Source organism: Ochotona princeps, chromosome X (genome assembly GCF_030435755.1).
Source record: "Ochotona princeps isolate mOchPri1 chromosome X, mOchPri1.hap1, whole genome shotgun sequence".
Classification (NCBI taxonomy): Eukaryota; Metazoa; Chordata; class Mammalia; order Lagomorpha; family Ochotonidae; genus Ochotona; species Ochotona princeps.
Window position 1 is genome coordinate 62,644,437 of NC_080865.1, and position 20,016 is coordinate 62,664,452.

The 20,016-nt window shown below is 38.9% G+C and overlaps 1 protein-coding gene across 5 annotated transcripts in view; it reads left to right on the plus strand.

The window, feature by feature from the left end:
• Positions 1–20,016, plus strand: part of DIAPH2 (diaphanous related formin 2) — an 859,995-nt gene that overhangs the window by 608,589 nt on the left and 231,390 nt on the right. For all 5 annotated transcript variants that reach the window (XM_058659086.1, XM_058659087.1, XM_058659088.1 and 2 more), the window contains one exon: positions 19,736–19,900. In XM_058659086.1, the coding sequence (XP_058515069.1) occupies positions 19,736–19,900 (165 nt within the window). The remainder of the gene's footprint in view (positions 1–19,735; positions 19,901–20,016) is intronic.

The following is a 20,016-nucleotide window of genomic DNA, read 5'->3' on the forward strand; positions in this document are numbered from 1 at the left end:
AGCAATATTTAATGTTCTATTAGTCCTAGGAATTTTTGTTTTGTGTGTGCATGTGTGTTTATATATTTTAACTTGGGTAGCATAGGTTTTTTTAGGTCTTTTAACAAGGGACATCTGAGCCTACCATTTTCCTGCTTAAAACTTATCAACCTCCTCAGGAAAATTTGTAAAACACTTAATAGTGCTTCAAACCTCATATTCCATCTACCTCCTTTCTCACACATGGTCACGGGCTCTTGCTTTATAGGCTTGTTCTTTTTGTGTTCCCAGAATATTTAATATGCTCCTGAGCATCCCCTCACCTTACTGCAATGTACCTTCTCCTGGGTCTTGCCATCAGGTCTTTTTTTTCACGTTTAATCCTCCATGAGGTGTTGCTAGATCCCTTGTCCCATTCTGCTTCTCAGAAGTCTTAGGTACATCTCCCAAGTATAGTCTCATGACAAACTGTGTCACATTTTTCAATTTCCAGTTTTAAAATTTCGATATTTATTTGTTAAATGTATTACCCCCCCCATTAAACTGTTATTTCCTAGAAAAGCAGTACCCTTCTTTGAATGTTCACTGCTTTATCATGGTATCTGTGAAAAAACTTGACACATAGTAAATAGGCCTTTGGTCATACTGTCGGAATAAATGAGTGAAGAAATCCTTCTCAGAAACTATGAATTCAAGGATAGTTTCTGTCATCCACGGAAGGAAAAGAGAAATGCACAAGGAGAAGTGGCCCTTTGCTGTAACATTTAACCCACAGATTAAAATGCCTGCATTCCATATGTAGTACCTAAGTTCAATTCCCCCTCTCTACTCCCAATTCCAGTTTCCTGTTTATGCATATTCACCCTCAGAAGCAGCAATAATAACTCAAGTCCTTGGATTCCTGCTACCTACCTAAAAGACATGCATTGAGTTCCTTGTTGCTGGCTTCAGTTTTTCCAGTACTAGAAATTGTGGGCATTTGGAGATTGAACCAACATGTGGAAGCTTTCCGTGCCTCTCTCTTTCTCTCTCCCAAATGAATGAGAGCTCCATTTGTCTGCCGCTCATTCTGTCTTTCTGCCTCTTAAATTAAAAAAAAAAAATTAAAGATAGATGGTGGTGAAAGAAAAAGGGGTAGAGAACAGTAGGAGTTTTAAATCTTCATCTCTATTTTTTCACATTTTATTATTATTATTATTATTATTTTAGGATACAGTTGCATAGGCTCCTGGTATTTCCTTTATAGTTCCTTTATACCATTACTAAAATATAGTTCTTCATACACAGTCATTTGTCCATCATTGTAGGCATGGACAATGGTAGAGAGTCCAGCATCCTATTGTCAAGATACAGTAAACAGTTTCATTGTAAGTCCATCTTTGTCTGGAAGTAGAAATGCATACTACATTGTATCCTCACATCTGGATGTTAGTCTCCATTTCACAGCTACTGTACATCCCCTTAAATTAAAAGTCATAATACAAAATCAACAATAGAAAGAAAAATATAAATTTACAATGCCATGAAGTTAAATAACATGTTACTAGATATGACAGTCTCCATTACACAATCTTTCATTACATCCCCTTAAATGAAAAGCCACAAAACAAAATCAACATCAGGGAGAAAAAAGAAATTAACAACACCATGAAGTTAAATAACATACTACTAAATGACTAACGTGTAGCTGAAGAAATGAAAATCAAGAACCTTCTTGCAAAAAATGATGCTACTGCATGTTCTACGAGTCATACAATAATTTAATCAGAAAAAAGTGTTTTGAAGAGATGAAACAGAAAACATCAAAACCCATGTGATATAGTTTCCACTGATTTTTGTTGGTGAAATGTGTCTCTTCTAGACAACAAATAGATGGGTTGTGCTTTTTAATCCAGTCTACTAATCTATGATGTTTGATTGAGCTTAAGCCATTTACATTCAGGGTTAATACGTATGGGTGGTACTTTGATCCTGTCATTTTAGGAATGGGTTGTTTGTTGGTTTAGTCTTCTGTTGTCATTTTACTGGGATATTCTTCCCATTTGCCTTTGGTTTTGTTGGGTCCTATTCCTCTTCTCTGTCAGGAGGACATCTTGAAGTATCCTTTGTAGGGCAGGTTTGGAAGAGGCAAATTCTTCTAACTTTTCTTTACTGTGGAAGAATTTTATTTCATTTTCAGAGACAAAAGAAAGCTTCGCTGGATACGTTATCCTAGGCCGACAATTATTTTTTTTCTTTTAGAATCTGGAATATGTCACTCCTTTTTCTTCTTGCCTGTAGAGTTTCCTGTGAGAAATCTCCTATGAGTTTAATTGGCATTCCTTTATACATCAACTGATTTTTTTCACGTGCACATTTACGGAGCTTTTTTATTATGCTGAGTTGAAGAGAGCTTGGTTATCATGTGTCTTGGTGAAGATCACCTTTGGTCAAGTCTGTTGGGAGTTCTGTGCCCTTCCTGGATCTTGTTTCCCAATTCTTTCTCTAGATTGGGGAAATTTTCCTTTATTATTTCATTAAATATTTTTGCAAAACCAGTTTCTCTTCCAGCACTTTCTGGGACTCCCATAACTCTTATATTTGGCCTCTTAATAGTGTCTTTCAATTCTTGAATACTTTTTTTGACCTGATCCAGCTCTGCTTCCAGCTTTTTGTTTGCTTCCCCCTGGTGACAGGAAATATCTTCCAGTTCTGAGATTCTTTCTTCTGCTTGCTTCATTCTACTTTGGAGACTCTCCACTGTACTTTTAATTTGCTCTACTGTGCTCTTAATTTCTGATATCTCAGCCTTGATTTGCTTTATTGCTGCTGTGGCTTATGTAAAATATTCCTTAAATTCTTTGAACTCTTGTATGTGCTTCTCTTTGTTGATCAGAAACTTTTTTTTTAATTATTTATTATTTAACTTCAGTAATTACATTGTATTATGTGACACAGTTACATAGATACTTGGGTTCTCCCCACCCCTCCCCAAACCCTCCCACCATGGTGGATTCCTCCACCTTGTTGCATAACCACAGCTCAAGTTCAGTTGAGATTTCCCCATTGCAAGCGTATACCAAACATAGAGTCCAGCATCTTATTGTCCCGTCAAGTTCAACGGCTTCTTAGGTATACCCTCTCTGGTCTGATGACAGAGCCAGCAGAGTATCATCCCAGTCAATTGAAAGCTCCAACATACCATCAGCAAAAATTTACATCATTATGGAATTAATTGACATAGTAATGAGTAACCAATATGTTAAAAGTAAATGCGGGTTCCCAGCCACCTTCTGTGACCACCTCACCTATACTTCAATTTTAGTTTATACACAACATATAACATTCAAAACATAACATGTTATACATAACATCATATCATCTTAAATTAAGGCAAACATGTGGTATTTAACCTTTTGGGATTGGCTCATTTCCCTTAGCATTATGGTTTCCAGTTTGGCCCATTTGGCCACAAAGAACTGCATTTTGTTTTTTTTAATAGCTGAGTAGTATTCCATGGAGTAGATGAACCATAGCTTTCTTATCCAATCCTCTGTTGATGGGCATTTTGGTTGTTTCCATGTTTTTGCAATTACTGATTGTGCTGCTATGAACATAGGAGTGCATGTTGGTTTCTCATAGAACAAGTGTTCTGGATATATTCCTAGGAGTGCTATTGCTGGATCATACGGTATGTTGAATTTGAGTTGTTTGAATATTCTCCATACTGATTTCCATAGAGGCTGTACCAGCCTGCAGCCCCACCAGCAGTGGAGTAGGGTTCCCTTTTCCCCGCAACCTCGCCAACAAGTGTCATTGGTGCTTTTATTCATGTGGGCCAGTCTTACTGGCGTTAGGTGGTACCTCATTGATGTTTTAATTTGGATTTCCCTTATTGCCAGGGAACTTGAGCATTTTTTCATATGTTTATTTGCCATTTGGGTTTGTTCCTTTGTGAAGTGTCTGCCCATTTCCCGTGCCCATTTCTCCACTACTATTCAACATAGTCCTAGAGGTACTCGCTGAGGCCATAAGACAAGAAAAAGAAATCAGAGGAATCCAAATGGGAAACGAAGAAGTCAAGCTCTCACTATACGCAGATGATATGATTCTTTATGTAGAAGAGCCAAGAGACTCAATACAGAGACTGCTAGAACTTGTACGAGAGTTTGGTAGAGTGGCAGGGTACAAAATTAATGAACAAAAATCAACAGCCATAGTGTATGCGAACAGCCCCAAGATGGAAAAAGACTTAACCAGCAAGATACCATTCAAAATAACAGAGAAAAGTATGAAATATCTGGGAATAAATCTAACCAAAAATGTAGAAGACTTATTTGAAGAAAACTACAAACTGCTTAAAAAAGAAATTGAACAAGACCTCAAAAGATGGAGTAACATCCCATGCTCCTGGATAGGTAAAATCAATATCATTAAAATGTCTATACTGCCAAAAGCAATATATACATTCAACACAATCCCAATCAAATTGCCCAAAACATTCTTCATGGAACTGGAAACAATGATCCAAAGGTTCATCTGGAAGCACAAAAAACCACGGATAGCTAGAACTATCCTGAAGAACAGGAAGTTAGCAGGGGGAATCACAGTTCCGGACCTCTGGACATACTATAGGGCAGTGGTTATCAAAACAGCGTGGTGCTGGCACAAAGATAGAGAGGAAGATCAATGGAGCAGAATAGAAACGCCAGAAGGAAACCCACACAGATACAGCCAAATAATCTTTGCAGAAAGACAAACGACAACCCAGGCAAATGGGAAGGTCTGTTCAATAAATGCTGTTGGGACAACTGGTTGATAGCCTGCAGAAACAAAAAAATAGATCCACATCTCTCACCATACACTAAGATCAGATCTAAATGGATAACAGATCTAAACCTACATCCAGAAACCTTCAAACTTTTGGAAGAAAATGTTGGAAACACACTGGAACACTTAGGGGTAGGCCCTCACTTCCTAAAAAAGACTCCAGATGCAGTAGAAATCAAGACCAAAATAAACAATTGGGACCTCATCAAACTAAGAAGCTTCTGTACAGCTAGAGAAACAATCAACAAAGTAAAAAGGCAACCCACAGAATGGGAGAAGATCTTCGCACACGACATAGGTGATAGAGGGCTAATATCCAGAATATACAAAGAGCTACAAAACGATCAGAAACTTTAAAATGAGTTTTCTGAATTCTGTGTGCCCCATTTTCTCGATATCTTTTTCAGTTAACTCTGAGGTTGGCATAGGATTTTGCTCCTTTGCAGGGGAGTTTTCAGTAATGTTCATTGTGCCTTTGTGTCTTCTTTTGCTCTTGGTCATTGTACTTCTGGTTAGCAGAGTCTTCTCCTTGGAGCAGGTTTCAAAGCTGTGTCACCCACAGGTCTGCAGTTCGATTTTACTTTTTGCAGTTGATACACAACTCTTTGCTTCCAGCCAATTGTGTTACTCCCTCCAGTGAGTTTCAGGTCTGGGTTATTATGTTAGATTTCCACCGTGGTCTCCACAGTCCTAACTCCTTGCTCACCAATCTTCACCGCCTGTGATACCATGCTGAGGCTGCACTGTTGTCTCTGCAACCTTTCTCCCACTTCTGGTTGGAGCAGGTCCCAGGATTAGAGAGACACCAGGTGTCCTTTATAGCTAGGTTGTTGGTGGCGCTGATCTTGCTGGAACCTGTTGGACGTTAGGTCTGGGTGCCACACGGACCTATTTTGACCCGTACGATGTCACAGTCAGTATTATTTTCCTGTGGGACCAGTGCAATCCACGGAACTCAGTGAGTTCTTGTGAATTCAGCACATGCGCAGTTCACTGTTGTACCCTGCAGTCCTAAAGCTTTTGCCACAGTGTACAAAATGGTGCCTGATGTACCACTACTACAGTTCTTAATCTGCTGGCTGTCAGATCTGAGAGCTACCCAGACCTGTCTTGGGTGGAACCTGTAGAATGCCACGTTGATGCGGTTCACTGAGTCAGAAATGAGTTCACTCCCAGCTCAGCGTATGCTCAGACCTTTCCCTTACTTTACCTCCTTAAGCAAAATGGCACCCAATTTGCCTCTAGTGGGCTGACTGGGCTATGAAATCCACCCTGTTCTCGCACTGTCTGTCTGAGTTCTGCTGCTCTGTCTCTGCTCCTGGTCAAATCAAATGGACTAGCAGGATGGACGGTTCTTTGTCTGGGTTCACCTCTCAAGCTCCCAGTGAAAGTCCCTTCCCACCTGGTTGCTGGTGGAGTTCTGGCTGCTGGTGGAGTTCAGATGGCTGTTAGCTGAGTGCTGCTGGGTCTCAGTCACTTCAACACCACACCATTGTGTCCACTGCTTTCCTGTGTCTTTTAGTCTCCAGGTACCCCTCTTCGGTTGTTCTGTCCTCTTCTGTTTCCTGGAATGTGTCCTGTCTGCTTTATCCTGATTAAATGTTTTTCTGTCCATTTAAGTGTGTCCTTACCCTATTCTGCCATCTTGATACTCCCTTTTATCTCTATTTATATCACATTTATACTACTAACTGGAAGGCACTCTAAAGAGCATTTTCTTTATTTCTGCTTTTATTTTATTAGAAAGCAGAGAAAAAAGGGATGTTCCTATTTTGGTCCACTCCCCAAACACTGTAAAAGTAAGGACTTCACCAGCCTGAACCAAGAATCCTGGAGGCCATTTGGGGGTCTCCTGCATGGGGCAGAGACTGAAGTATTTGTGTCGTCCCCTACTGCATCCCAAGGTTTGCAGAAGCAGGAAGCTGGAATTGGGGGCAGAGCTGCAACTTAAACATAAGTTCTCCTACGTGGAATGCATCTTTACTGCCACTCCAACACCTGTTCCTAAAAGCATTTTCTTTGTCCCAGGTGACTCAGGCTGTCTGTGGGAATGTGAGTTCATTACAGAATATTTTCATCTTTCTGATAGCATAATTGCCTTCTACATGTTAAAAATTCAAGAAATGTTTCAGCATTCTTAGCATTGACTATGCCATCTATGTTAGATTATTTAAATCTCATTCCTTACTTTAGTAACCTGATTTTAAGCATAATTTTGAGTCTATATCCTGAAGTATTTTGAAGTGTTGCGTTGAATACAGGTGAAAATTAATGCATATATCCTATATTGTTTTTGCTAATGATTCACATTTTGAAATATTTGTCAATGCATAATCATCACATGATGTGTTTTTAGTAAATTAATTTTAACATTTTTTAAATTATGCACTAAAATTCTTTTTAAAATATTTGACATATTAAGTTCTGACTTAAATTATTCAAATTAAATGGAAAATTTCGTATTTTGGTCTTAGCATTTAGAGGAAGCTTCTCTGACAGATAATTGAAAGTGGAAAGGCTGCCTGTATTTCTTACTAGATTGTATATTTCTGACTTCTTTTTATTCAACTGCATAATTATGCTATGGAGCTAGCTAAAGCTTGTGTGAAGGTTAAGTGGATCTCAAGTTGATTTTTCCATGTTCTTCAACAATCTAGCAGTAATGATATTTAATGTTTCAAGGTTGATAAGTAACTAATATACTGCCTATTAAGATGATAAATTGTAAGAACTGATTTGATTCAAATAGCTATAAATATATAAACTGTTTCATCCCTAGTTCTCTGCTAATGCTTATTACAGTTCTAATGGAAAACTATTTTCTAATAACAATTGCTTCTTCCATCAAACTTAAGTACAGTAATAGTTTTCTCCACATAGGATTTGATGAAATGATGCTGTTATTCCAGGTAAGGGACAAAAAATAAAACTGCCATCTCCTTCCAGTTAATAGAAGTTGTAGCTACCTAAAATCATCAAAACCAATATAAAATGCGCATGAAAGTATAAAGGAAATATCTTGCTCTATATTTGAATATTAGCCTATGAAGGAATTATTATTTCAGGGTGAATTTTAATTCAACACTGCTGTATTATGCACAAATATAATGTATAAATTTATATATAATCACACAAAAATATAGGTGGCAAAATTTTAGACGAGTAGACATAGTACATTAATATCCAAGTAATTGTGATCACTTCTTTCCTGGGTCATATTTTCAAATGAATTAACACAAAAATACTCTGTGTAGCTTATAATATATATGTTTTCTACATTAACTTTCCAGAGTCATAAGTTAAATGAAATTGATTTCAAATTGGTGTTTTAAAATACTGCACACATTTTCATTTACAAACCCTGCAAAGAACACTTCTGTTAGGGAGGATTAGTTCACAGTTATCTTTTTTTTTTAAGATTTATTTATTTTATTACAAAGTCTGATAGACAGAGAGGAGGAGAGACAGAGGAAGATATTCCATCCGATGATTGCCTCCCCAAGTGAGCGCAACAGCCAGTGCTGGGCCGATCCAAAGCCAGGAGCCAGGAACTTCCTTCAGGTCTCCCACACAGGTGCAGTGTCCCAAGGTTTTGGGCCATCCTCGACTGCTTTCCCAGGGAAAGCAAGCAGGGAGCTGGATGGGAAGTGGGGCTGCTGGGATTAGAATATGGGATCCGGGCACGTTCAAGGCGAGGATTTAGCCACTAGGCCATCATGCCAGGCCCCACAGTTATCTTGAATAACTTCCAAGCGTGGAAAATAAAAAATACTTGTCTTTGTAAAGAACAGAGAATTTTAAGGTAGAGTAAGTAAAAGAAAAATTGCCCTGAGTTGCTTCTACAGCCGTTACATTTGATAAGCTTATATGCATCAGATAGGTCCCACTTCACCATGTTAAGGTTATGTTTTTGTTTAGGATATAAATTACTAGGTATTACTCTTTTTTTTGGAAAGTCCATTGTTTCCCCAAGGTTCACTTTAAATATCCCTAGGACTTAAAAGTTTGCGTAAGCAGCTAGGAGGAATTCACTCGAAGTGTTGTTCCCAGGGCAGTCTAATCATTCCCACCCCATCCCCCATACTTTAAAACTGTGAGAGCTGTTGCCACTCTTTCTCCTAGCTCCAAAGGCTCAGAAGTGTGGCACTCAGGAGAACATTCCCTTTTATTGCGTCTCACCACACTCTCCTCCTTAGCTGGTTAGATGTTCTACCACTAGTGAACACTGTGCCCATAACCAATCTTAAGTGCTCTCAACGCACAGCTGCTAGGGTTTAAATAAAATCTGGATCTGGATTCCTTGCAGATGGTTGAACTTCAGAGTTATAAGCCAAGGATAATAGGGCAGAAATGGGATCCAATTATCGTGTTTAGGATGTAAGCCTAATGGGTGGGTCTTAAGTCTTTGGAGGCTTTCCCTCTAGAGGGTAAATCTTGTAAAGGTTGACTGCAGAGTCCCAGATACTCTCTGCTTCTTGACTCACCAGGTACTGTACCATTGTCCCCTGCTACTTTACCAGATGCCCATTCAATGGAAATTCCCAAATTTGGACTTGAACATTCAACACAGAAACCTAAATAAAGCTGCCTTTCCTTCATTATTAGGCTGCTTCAAGCATTTCACTCTAGAAGTCAAAATCTAAGTAATGTTAACAGTTAAGGGCAGGCTGCCTGACCTAGTCAAGTTCATCAGTGGTTTGTTACTCATTTTCTGAGTTTCTGGTTATACTCAGTTTTAAATAACCCTATGTAAGGGGTAAGAACAGCCCATTTCAATTCAGAACTGGTAAAACAGTCTTTCTCCTCCTTAGCTATTATATACATATGTTTACAACAAAACTGGTAGATTTACTATCTTGATATTGAAAAATACTTTACAAGACAGGAATGATAAAAAGTAAGAAAATAATTTTTAATTAATAAACACTCTAAAATGTTACCATAAATAAAATTGGCTGCAAAATTGGTTTATCTTAAGACTCATAAGTGATTTTTGTTTTCTACGTATTCAAATCACTCCTAGCCCATCTTCCAATACTGTGTTACAGTAAGTTTCCATTTCAATGTGAATTTCATTTTTTTAAATTAAGAAATATTTTTAAAGCTTTATTTATCTTCATTGTAAAGTCAGATATACAAAGAGAAGACAGAGAGGAAGAGCTGCTGCCCACTGATTTACTCCATAAGTGGCAGCCATAGCTGCCGGAGCTGAGCTGATTCAAAGTCAGGAGCTTCTTCTGAGTCTCCCACATGGGCACAGGGTCCCAAGGCTTTGGGTTGTCCTTGGCTGCTTTCCTAGACCACAATCAGGGAGCTGAATAGGAAGTGGGGCTATCTGGATTAAAACTGGTACCCATACGGGATTCTGGAGCATGCAAGGCAAGGATTTTAGCCACTAGGCCATTGCGCTTGGCCAGTATTTATTTCTTAAACGACTACTCAGAGCAGTGCTTAAATATGTGATCCCTATGTTGGGGCATACTTAAATAATAGACTGATGGAATTATAGCTCCGTATGAAGGACTGTTGTTAACAACTGGAGAAAATCACTTTGGTAGTGGGAATCTGGCGGAGGGGAATCCCAGACTACAGAATTGTACCATAAAATTTAAAAAGTCAAAATAAAAAGAGTATGATCCCTGAAACCAAATTTACTTTATTTACATTTTCAGACATAATAGCTGTGTGACCTTAGACAATTAAAAAATATATTTATCAGCTCTTGTACTAAATAATCTATGGGAAACATTCTATTGTGTTACATACAGCGTAAAAAATTCTAAAACATTTGTTTGTTTTAAAAGCAAAGTTATAGATAGGAGAGACAGAGAAAGAGAGGTCTGCCATCTTATAGTTCATTCTTCAATAGCTATAACTGCCGGAGCTGAGCTTGTCCTAAGACATGATCCAGAATCTTCTTCCAGTTCTCCAAGGACCCATACCATCCTCTGCTGCTTTTCAAACCATTAACATTGAGCTGGATCAGACATACAGCAGCCAGGAGTCAAATTGATGCTTAAGAGTTGCCTGCACTTCATACATTTTTCTTTTCTTTTCTTTTCTTTTTTAAAGATTTATTTATTTTTTTATTGGAAAGGCGGATATACATGGAGGAGAGACAGAGAGGAAGATCTTCCATCCGATGATTCACTCCCCAAGTGAGCATAATGGCCCGTGCTGCGCCGATCCGAAGCCGGGAACCTGGAACCTCCTCCAGGTCTCCCACGCGGGTGCAGGAACCCAAGGCTTTGGGCCGTCCTCAACTGCTTTCCCAGGCCACAAGCAGGGAGCTGGATGGGAAGTGGAGCTGCTGGGATAAGAACCGGCACCCATATGGGATCCCGGGGCATTCAGGGCGAGGACTTTCAGCCACTAGACCACGCTGCCCGGCCCTATACATTTTTTAAAATGGTAACTTAGATTTAGTTACCATTGTTGCTGCTAATTTTCATTTGTTTATTATGGTTACTATTTCTGTTATAGGCCTGGCACTGTTCAAAATTCTAATGAGTCAATGGCCAATAAAAAGATAAATTCTACTCGGATGGCCATATATTTAATTGAGGAAAGGTGGGCAATAAACAGGTAAATAAAGAAAAGGGGTAGCATTACGTAGTGAATAAGTTTTCAGTTCGAAATCAAATAGCCTGGATTAATATGGATAGGTGTGAATATTTTAGATTGGATGGTTGGGCAAATCTGTCTGAGTAGGTAACAGAACAGAGAATGATTTTGTTTTATAGTCTCGCCTTAAGAAGTGCCTAGATATATTAACCTTTAGATTGCTTGGACATACCAAGGGCATAAGCAACTCAGGGCCTTTGCAAGTACTGTTCTCTTTATCTACAATGTTTCTTTTCTACCGGGTGATCCATTCCCAGTATTTTTAAAATTAATTATTTCATGACACGGTTCCATAAGCTCCAGGGCTTCCCTTTTCCTCTCCCCAAGTCCCTCTCCCCCTTCACAATCAGTCATATGTCCATCATTCCACCATTTAAGTGTATCCTGACATTGTGGGCATGAGCAATGGCAGACTACAGCATCTAATTGTCAAGATACACTCAACAGTTTGATTGGGAGTCCATCTCTGATTTGTAAATAGAGATGCATACTTCACTGTATCTTCACATCCATATGTAACAGTCTCTACTACATTCCCTTAAATGAAAAGCCATAAAACAAAATCATTTAAGTAGAATTGGCAGCTTTTGTAAAAGTTTATATCACTACATCAGGGGAGAGGTTTGGGTTATATTAGATAAATGTGGATGTCATCATTAGATGATATTTAAAACCATGTGGGTTGTTGAGATCATCCTGATAGAGAATATACAAGGAGACAGAGATTCTAGGACCAAGACCTCATGGCACTCTGACATGTTTTGAAAGTTGCCATAGGATAGGAGGTCAGAGATACAAATGTATAAATGTGAGAGACTGTGTCACAGAAACTAAGTAGATACTGCTGGGACCTCAAAAGAGTAACAGAGGACTAATAGCATACAAAAAGGGCTAGCTGTTGTGATGGGGGGGACAATGAATGCCTTTTATCTGGTTTTCAAGACTTAAATGTTCAATAATAGGATTTCTTCTCTTTTTAATCTTTTTTTATTTCTATAAAGTATTTGTTTATTTGAAAGTCCTACTTTATCACTCCTAATAGTGTTGTGGTCTATTGATAAAAACAATTTGGGTCACTCTTGTCTTGAAAGAAAGTGGCCCTAGCTTTTTGCAATATTTGAATTAATGTGTATACTTGCAAAAGAATTTCTGTAGCAAAGCATTATACTCATAAATATTCTGTAAGAAATGCAGACTTACAGGGCCCGGCGGCATGGCCTAGCGGCTAAAGTCCTCGCTTTGAAAGCCCCAGGATCCCATATGGGCGCCGGTTCTAATCCCGGCAACTCCACTTCCCATCCAGCTCCCTGCTTGTGGCCTGGGAAAGCAGTTGAGGATGGTCCAATGCACTGGGACCCTGCACCCATGTTGGAGACCTGGAAGAGGTTCTGGGTTCCCGGCATCGGATTGGTGTAGCGCCGGCCGTTGCGGCTCACTTGGGGAGTGAAACATCAGATGGAAGATCTTCCTCTCTGTCTCTCCTCCTCTCTGTATATCTGGCTTTCCAATAATAATAAAAAAAAAATCTTTAAAAAAGAAAAGAAATGCAAACTTAGTTTCCTTTCACTACCTCAACAATAATAATGAATAAAATATTAATTCAAAGAGCAAATGGTGGAAACTACCATGATGTTTAATGCAATTTTAGAAATTTACATGTTTACCAATTGTCTTAAACTGGTTGTGTAGCAACTCACTGAAATTTTTTGATGTTACAAGAATGTGAAAAAATGTAAACTATTGTAAAGGTGATACTGACATTTTAAGTATGTTTAATACCTTTTCCTTCTAGACTTTGCAAAGTGTTCTTGGTAACACATTGTAAGCATCCTCTGGTAGGCTTAACCTCCTCTTAAAATTTTTTTCTTTAAAGATTTTTTTTTTCAAAGATTTTCAGCGAGGGGCTCGGTGGCCTAGTGGCTAAAGTCCTCACTTTGAATGTGCTGGGATCCCATATGGGCGCCGGTTGTAATCTGGGAAGCGCCACTTCCCATCCAGCTCTCTGCTTGCTTTCCCTGGGAAAGCAGTCGAGGATGGCCCAAAGCCTTGGGACCTTGCACCTGTGTGGGAGACCTGGAGGAAGTCCTGGGTTGGTGCAGCACCAGCCGTTGCAGTTACTTGCAGCAGATGGAAGATCTTCCTCTCTGTCTTTCCTCCTGCCTGTATATCTGACTTTGTGATAAAAATAAAATAATTCTTTCAAAAAAATTTACAGAGAGATGGAGATACAGAGAAAAATATCTTCCATTCATTGGTTCACCCCCCCCCCCAAGTGACCATAATGGCCAGAGCTATTCTGTTCCAAAGCCAGGAGCTTCTTATGGGTCTCCTACATGGGCACAGGATTGCAAGGCCTTGGGCTGTCCTCAACTGTTTCCCCTGGGCACTAGCAGGGAGCTGGAAGGGAAGTGGAACAGCTTGGATAGGAACTAGTGTCCATATGGGATCCCAGAACATGCAACGTGATGATGTTAGCCACTAAGCTATGGCGAAGGGCCCAGGCTTCCTCATATGTACTCCAGTAGAGTTACAGAAAGAAAGGAAGAAAAAGAGAAATTTTTATCTGCTAGTTTAGTGCCTGTATGGCCAGAGTTGGTAAGAAGGAGACAGGTTGAAAACGGGGAATTCATCCATGTATCCCACATGAGTGCCAGAGATCCAAACACTTGGACCATCTTCCACTAATTATCCTAAGCCATCCATAGGAAACTGTTGTAGGATTTTTGACCCCAAATACAGCAGCAACCTCAATTCTTGTCTCGCAGGTAAGAAGCATTTTCATGCGGACACAGTTTAGTTTTAAAGCACGATTTACTAGAAAAGCTGAGATAAGAGGCTCCTGTCCTAGTGACAGGAGAGGGCTCTGAGATAGAAAGGACCCCTTACCCCCTGCCATAGTGGCAGGAGGAAAAGTGGAAAGAGAGACCCATATTAATGGTAGGGAAAGCACCTTTTAAAGGTTTACTTCAAAGGGGTTTCTCCAAAGACAAAAGCAAATTCCTGGTTTCCATGCTACCTGGTTTTGAAACAAGAGGCCCAGAAAGGTGTCGCTAGCCAACTTCCTTGTTCCCTTTCTAAAGAGACTGGTCTGAAACCCACCCCCCTTGGCAATGGCTGGAGACAGAATCAGGCTGATGCTTCAGGTGGGGAATTGATATGTTAATGTCACCCTTGTCTCTTGGGGAAGCATGTTCCTATGGTATGTTAGAATATGCAGTTGTCTTGGGAGAGACTGCTCTGGTGAATCCAAGACATGGTGGGGGAAAATACCCCTTTATATTTAAGAAAAAATGATGACTCAGGGACCAGAATGCCCTAACTGCCTACTACCCAGTCTAACTCCTCTCTCAGAACTAGAGCAGAAGTGGAGTAGCTGAGCTGGCACCAAAATGGAATGCCAGCATCAAAGGAAGCTGCCAACGCTGATGTGGTACAATGCAAGCCCTTTGTTTTTCTAAGCTTTTTTTTACTTCTTTAAAAGGCAGAGAGATTAGGAGATACATAGTTCTTCCATGTGTAGGTTCAGTTCCCAAATGGCCACAACAACAGGGCTTGGGTTAGGTTGAAGTCAGAAGATAATTCTTTCTAGCTCTTCCATGCAGGTGACAAGAACTCAAGTACTTGGACTTGCCATTCCTGCTTCCCAGGTACATTAACACAAAATGGATCAGAAGGAAGCATAGCAGCCATGGCTGGAATTGTCACTATGATAAGAGCTGCAGGCACCTTGCTGAGCCACACATCCCCTTTATCTGCCTATTTAAAAAGGTTCTTATGAAAAATATGAGAAACAATGAAGGGAGAATATGTTGTAAATGATAAAAAGTCCTTTCGTGATAGATATTGATGCTAGTAGAAATATTTGTAATACTTGTGAACTTTTCAGGGTGAAGATGAAGGTTATAATGCTCACTCTGTCAGTCACAGTGCTTATTTAGAGTATCGACCAGTATAATGTGTTCACTGGCAACTAACAAAATAACATAAAATTATTTTAATGAAATAAAGAAATGAGAAAGAATGATATTGGGGCAGCCATTGTGGCAGGATAAGCTACCAATTGGGGCATCTACATCCCTTTTTAGGGTACCTGTTTTGAGTCCCAACTCTCCTGCCTTGGATCCAGCTTCCTACTAATGCTTTCTGGGAAATAACAGATGATGGCTCCAACCCTTGTACCCACCACCCACGTGACACCCATTTAGAGTTCCTGGCTCCTGGCTTCTGCCTGGTCCAATCCTGGCTGTATGTGGGCATTTGATGTGTGAACCAGCAACAGGTAAAGATATCTTTGTCTCTTTAATTCTCCTTTTGCTTCTCTCTCTCTCTCTTTCTCCCCTTCCCTCCTTTCCTCCATGCCTCCCATTTAAGATAATGAAAAAATACGATCCTTTAAAAGAAAAGTGATTTTGTCCGATTTTATTTTACTTCCAATCCCATGTAGGACTTGTTTATATGGTAGCAGTCGTGCCAACTCATGCCATCTATTTGGTTTACGAAGTAATCACTGTGAAGATAAGTGAGACACTTAAAGTTTGGGCTGCTTTCCATTTGTTATTTCTAAAATAAACTATTCCCAGAATTTTTTGAGATTTTCACACTTTGGTGTAGCAACAATTTCCAAAATCATTTTTTGTTCCATAAAAACGAATTGACAAAATTGTGTATCAAATTGGACATATTTAAACTGGTGGAAGATTGTGTTAGGATAAATGGGGGAACATACCAGTTTTGCCTTTTTGTTATTGCTGGCTTTTTCTGTATATCTTACAGATGTTGAGCTTTCTGAAATATATAGTTTGGTAATTTGCATTGCAAATAGATTTCAAGTAAGTGACCTTTGCAAAGTGTTCCTGGCTAGTGCTCTCTGGCATGAATCTATTTTATTTTAGGGAAAGGAGAATAGAAAACAAAACGGGTTTTTTGTTGCTGTTGTTTTTTAAGAAAACAAAAATTTTACTTTAAGTTCTGTAATAAGATATGAAAAGTAGTTGTCTTCTTTCTGTTATGCTTAAACAGGATATGTAACATTTTCTTAGAAACTAGGAAGGGTATGGTGATAGTCTTGTTCTAGGGCTTTTGACCCCAAATACAGCAGCAACCTCAATTCTTGTCTCGCAGGTAAGAAGCATTTTCATGCGGACACAGTTTAGTTTTAAAGCACGATTTATTAGAAAAGCTGAGAAAAGAGGCTCCTGTCCTAGTGACAGGAGGGGGCTCTGAGATAGAAAGGACCCCTTACCCCCTGCCATAGTGGCAGGAGGAAAAGTGGAAAGAGAGACCCGTATTAATGGTAGGGAAAGCACCTTTTAAAGGTTTACTTCAAAGGGGTTTCTCCAAAGACAAAAGCAAATTCCTGGTTTCCATGCTACCTGGTTTTGAAACAAGAGGCCCAGAAAGGTATCCTTCCCTTTTCAGTGATAAAGAGACCAGCCTGAGGCCCTCCCACACAATGGCTGGAGACAGTGGCTGATGCTTCAGGTGGGGAATTGGCATGTTAATGTCACCCTTGTCTCTTGGAAGAAACGTGCTCTGGCGAATCTAAGAAATGGTGGGGAAAATGCCATTTTACCTTCGAGAAGAAAATGGCTCAGGGACCCAGAATGCCCTAACAGCCCAGTCTAACTCCTCACACAGTCTCAAAGGTAAAATCAGGATGAATATGAAGCATTATAGATTTCTTTTGTTGCTAAAAAGAAAGTATAGCCTGTCAGAAGTGTATTAGTTCTTTCAGGTCTATTAATGTCAAAATGGACTTGCAACTTGAAAGATTTAAATGTCACATGTTAGGAGGGAATGGGTTGTTGTGTTGCTAATGTGAATGGTAATAATTAAGTAATATAAAAAGGAATTTAGTAGGAGTCATCTCACCTTTAAAATCATAGTATAGTCTGAAAGTGTCAGCTGCAAAGTGATTTTCCAGAAAAGACCTGGTTTCTCCATTTACTCCTTTTGTAAAACTAATATTTTGTTCCCACAGAAAATAAATTTGGCCCCCGGTTATAATAAAAATATTGAAGAATTTTAAAAAAAAAGCTAAAATAAAATATTTCAAGACTTCAAAGTACTGTAGTACTATTATTAATACCTGATAAAATAATGCCGGCATAAAATATTGAAAACACCCTAGTGGATCCTAAATTGGTATATAACAAACTGTGCTATTAACCCTTCTTTACAATTCCAGGTCTATTACTTTTCAATCAAAGCAATTTTATTTCTGATTCATGATTGATTTTAATGAGTTTAACTCAAATTTTAAAATTATTTTAATTTCCTTTATACTTCATGATAAGCCTACTTAAAAACCTTTTTCTGAAGTGTTCTTGCCAAGCAGCTTGTATCAGTTACAGGCTGGAATGTGGCACTCGTCCCACCTAGTCTGCAGTATTTAATCACAGCAGCCTTACAAACTAATTTACAAGTATTTGCCCACTACAGATGCATTTATAAAAGTAATTGATTCAATTTTAAAATAAATTTAAAAAAACAGATTTAGTTGTATACAAATAACAGATTTCATATATTACTTTTTTTCTCTCTCCATTGTCTCTCCTCCTTCCTTAATCTTTTAAAATTTTTGCTACGACATGCCTTCAGTTTAGTTTATAGTGACAACTCCATTCTCCAATAAACATAGAACTCAACAATTAATAAGTTAAAAATAGCACTGTTCCTCAGAAATATGCACAAGTTCTAAAACAATAATGAAATTTCAGCATATCAGTTTTACTCATGTATATTACATTTTTTGTACTGTGTATTTTTACTACCACAAATCAAAGAAAATAAAAGATACTGCTTTTGGAGGTTGGCAAATTACACTAAGCCTAATGGTCTCCATTTGCATCCATTTTGTTGCAAAAGACAGGATTTATTTTGGGGTAGGTAACTAGTTCAGGGTCTTGGAAACCACTCCCCCATCATCACTTAGGGGTTTGCTCCGTTCTGCCCACCTATCATCTCCTGGAATGTGAGAGGGAGTGGTACTGCATTGTTGAATAACTAATCCCTTTGCAAGCCCATATAAAGGCCCATGACAGGGAGAGGCTCACACTCTTGGTCATGTGCTTCCTTCATTGTGGCACTTGACATTCTCAATACCTGCTAGCTCTCCTTCCTGAGGACAGACTCCAGGGAAAGGTATACCCTTAAACATGGCCCCTGTATGTCTTTATTCTTCACCCTCTGTTCACTGTTTGGGAAAGACAGTAAAGACATTAATATTAGATTTTTTGCATTTCTGATTTGTGTACTTTCAAGAGTTCCAGGAGAGCTGAGGTCTAACAGTAATGGAATGTGGGCAGAGAAGCCAGGGAAAAGTGAATGTCTGCAACTTTGTAAGTGTGTCCAGGTTGTGCATGAGGACAATTCTAGTTTGCAAAGCAGGATTTCATGGGGTGAGAAAACAAAAACAAAAACAAGGAAATGGTGGAGAGGGTGTCTTTTATGCATCATCTCAGGGAAGTTACTCAAAGAACAAGGGAAACATTTGTTCATAATAGCACCTGGTTTTGAATCTCAGAATGGTGGGACTGATCAACTTGTTCCTTCCCTTCTAATGATAAGGCACCATCCTCTAGACAGTGACCCAGAGATAAGATTAGGTGGGTTTGAATTTGAACTGTAATGCTGCATCAAGGTGGAGGAATCCACCAGGGGGGAGGGGAGGGGGAGGGGTGGGAGGATTCCCAGAGCCTATGAAACTGTCACATAATGCAAAATATTAATAAAAATATATAAAAAAAAAGATTAGGTGGGTTACTTCTTGGTTGTTTTGTTACAACACTGAGATGGTGAATTGATATGTTAATTCTGTACCTCTGTCCTTCCTCAAGGGGAGAATGTCCCCTTAAAAGAAACATGCTCTTGGAAAGTTTAAAAAAAAGGGGGGGACCTGGGAAAAACAATTTTATATTTTTAAAAATATGATTTCACCAGGGACCAAACACCCTAGCTGTCTATTGTCCTGTCTGACTTCTCACAAAAGATCATATGGCAGATCTATTTTCAGATTTCTGAGGAATCCCTAAACTGTTTTCCATAATAATTTTATTAACTTGCATTCTCACCAGTAATGTACTAGAATACTTTTTTCTCCACATCCTCACCAGCATTTGTTATTTTTGGAATTGTGTATGGTGGCTATTCTTACTGGGGTAAAATCAAAATTCATTGTGTTTTTAATTTATGTTTTTCTAATAGCTAGTGTTCTTGAGTATCTTTTCATGTTTCTGTTCATCTTTTTTTTTTATCTGATCCTTTGAGAAATGCCTGTTTATGTCCTTAGCCCACTGAATCATGTTCCTTAACACAAAGCTACAGTTTTACAAAGAGTGCCAGAGACCAGTATGAAAAACTGTCCACCATGCACAATAACATGGTCAAGCTCTATGAGAATCTCGGAGAATACTTCATTTTTGACTCTAAGACAGTGAGCATAGAAGAATTTTTTGGTGATCTCAGCAACTTTCGAACTTTGTTTCTGGTGAGTAGTTGATCTTATTGCAAAGCCTTTCACTTTCATTTGAGCTGTTGTTCACTGGTCATTTTTATGTGCTTATTGACTATATGGAGTGTATGTTATAGTTATTAAAGAATTGA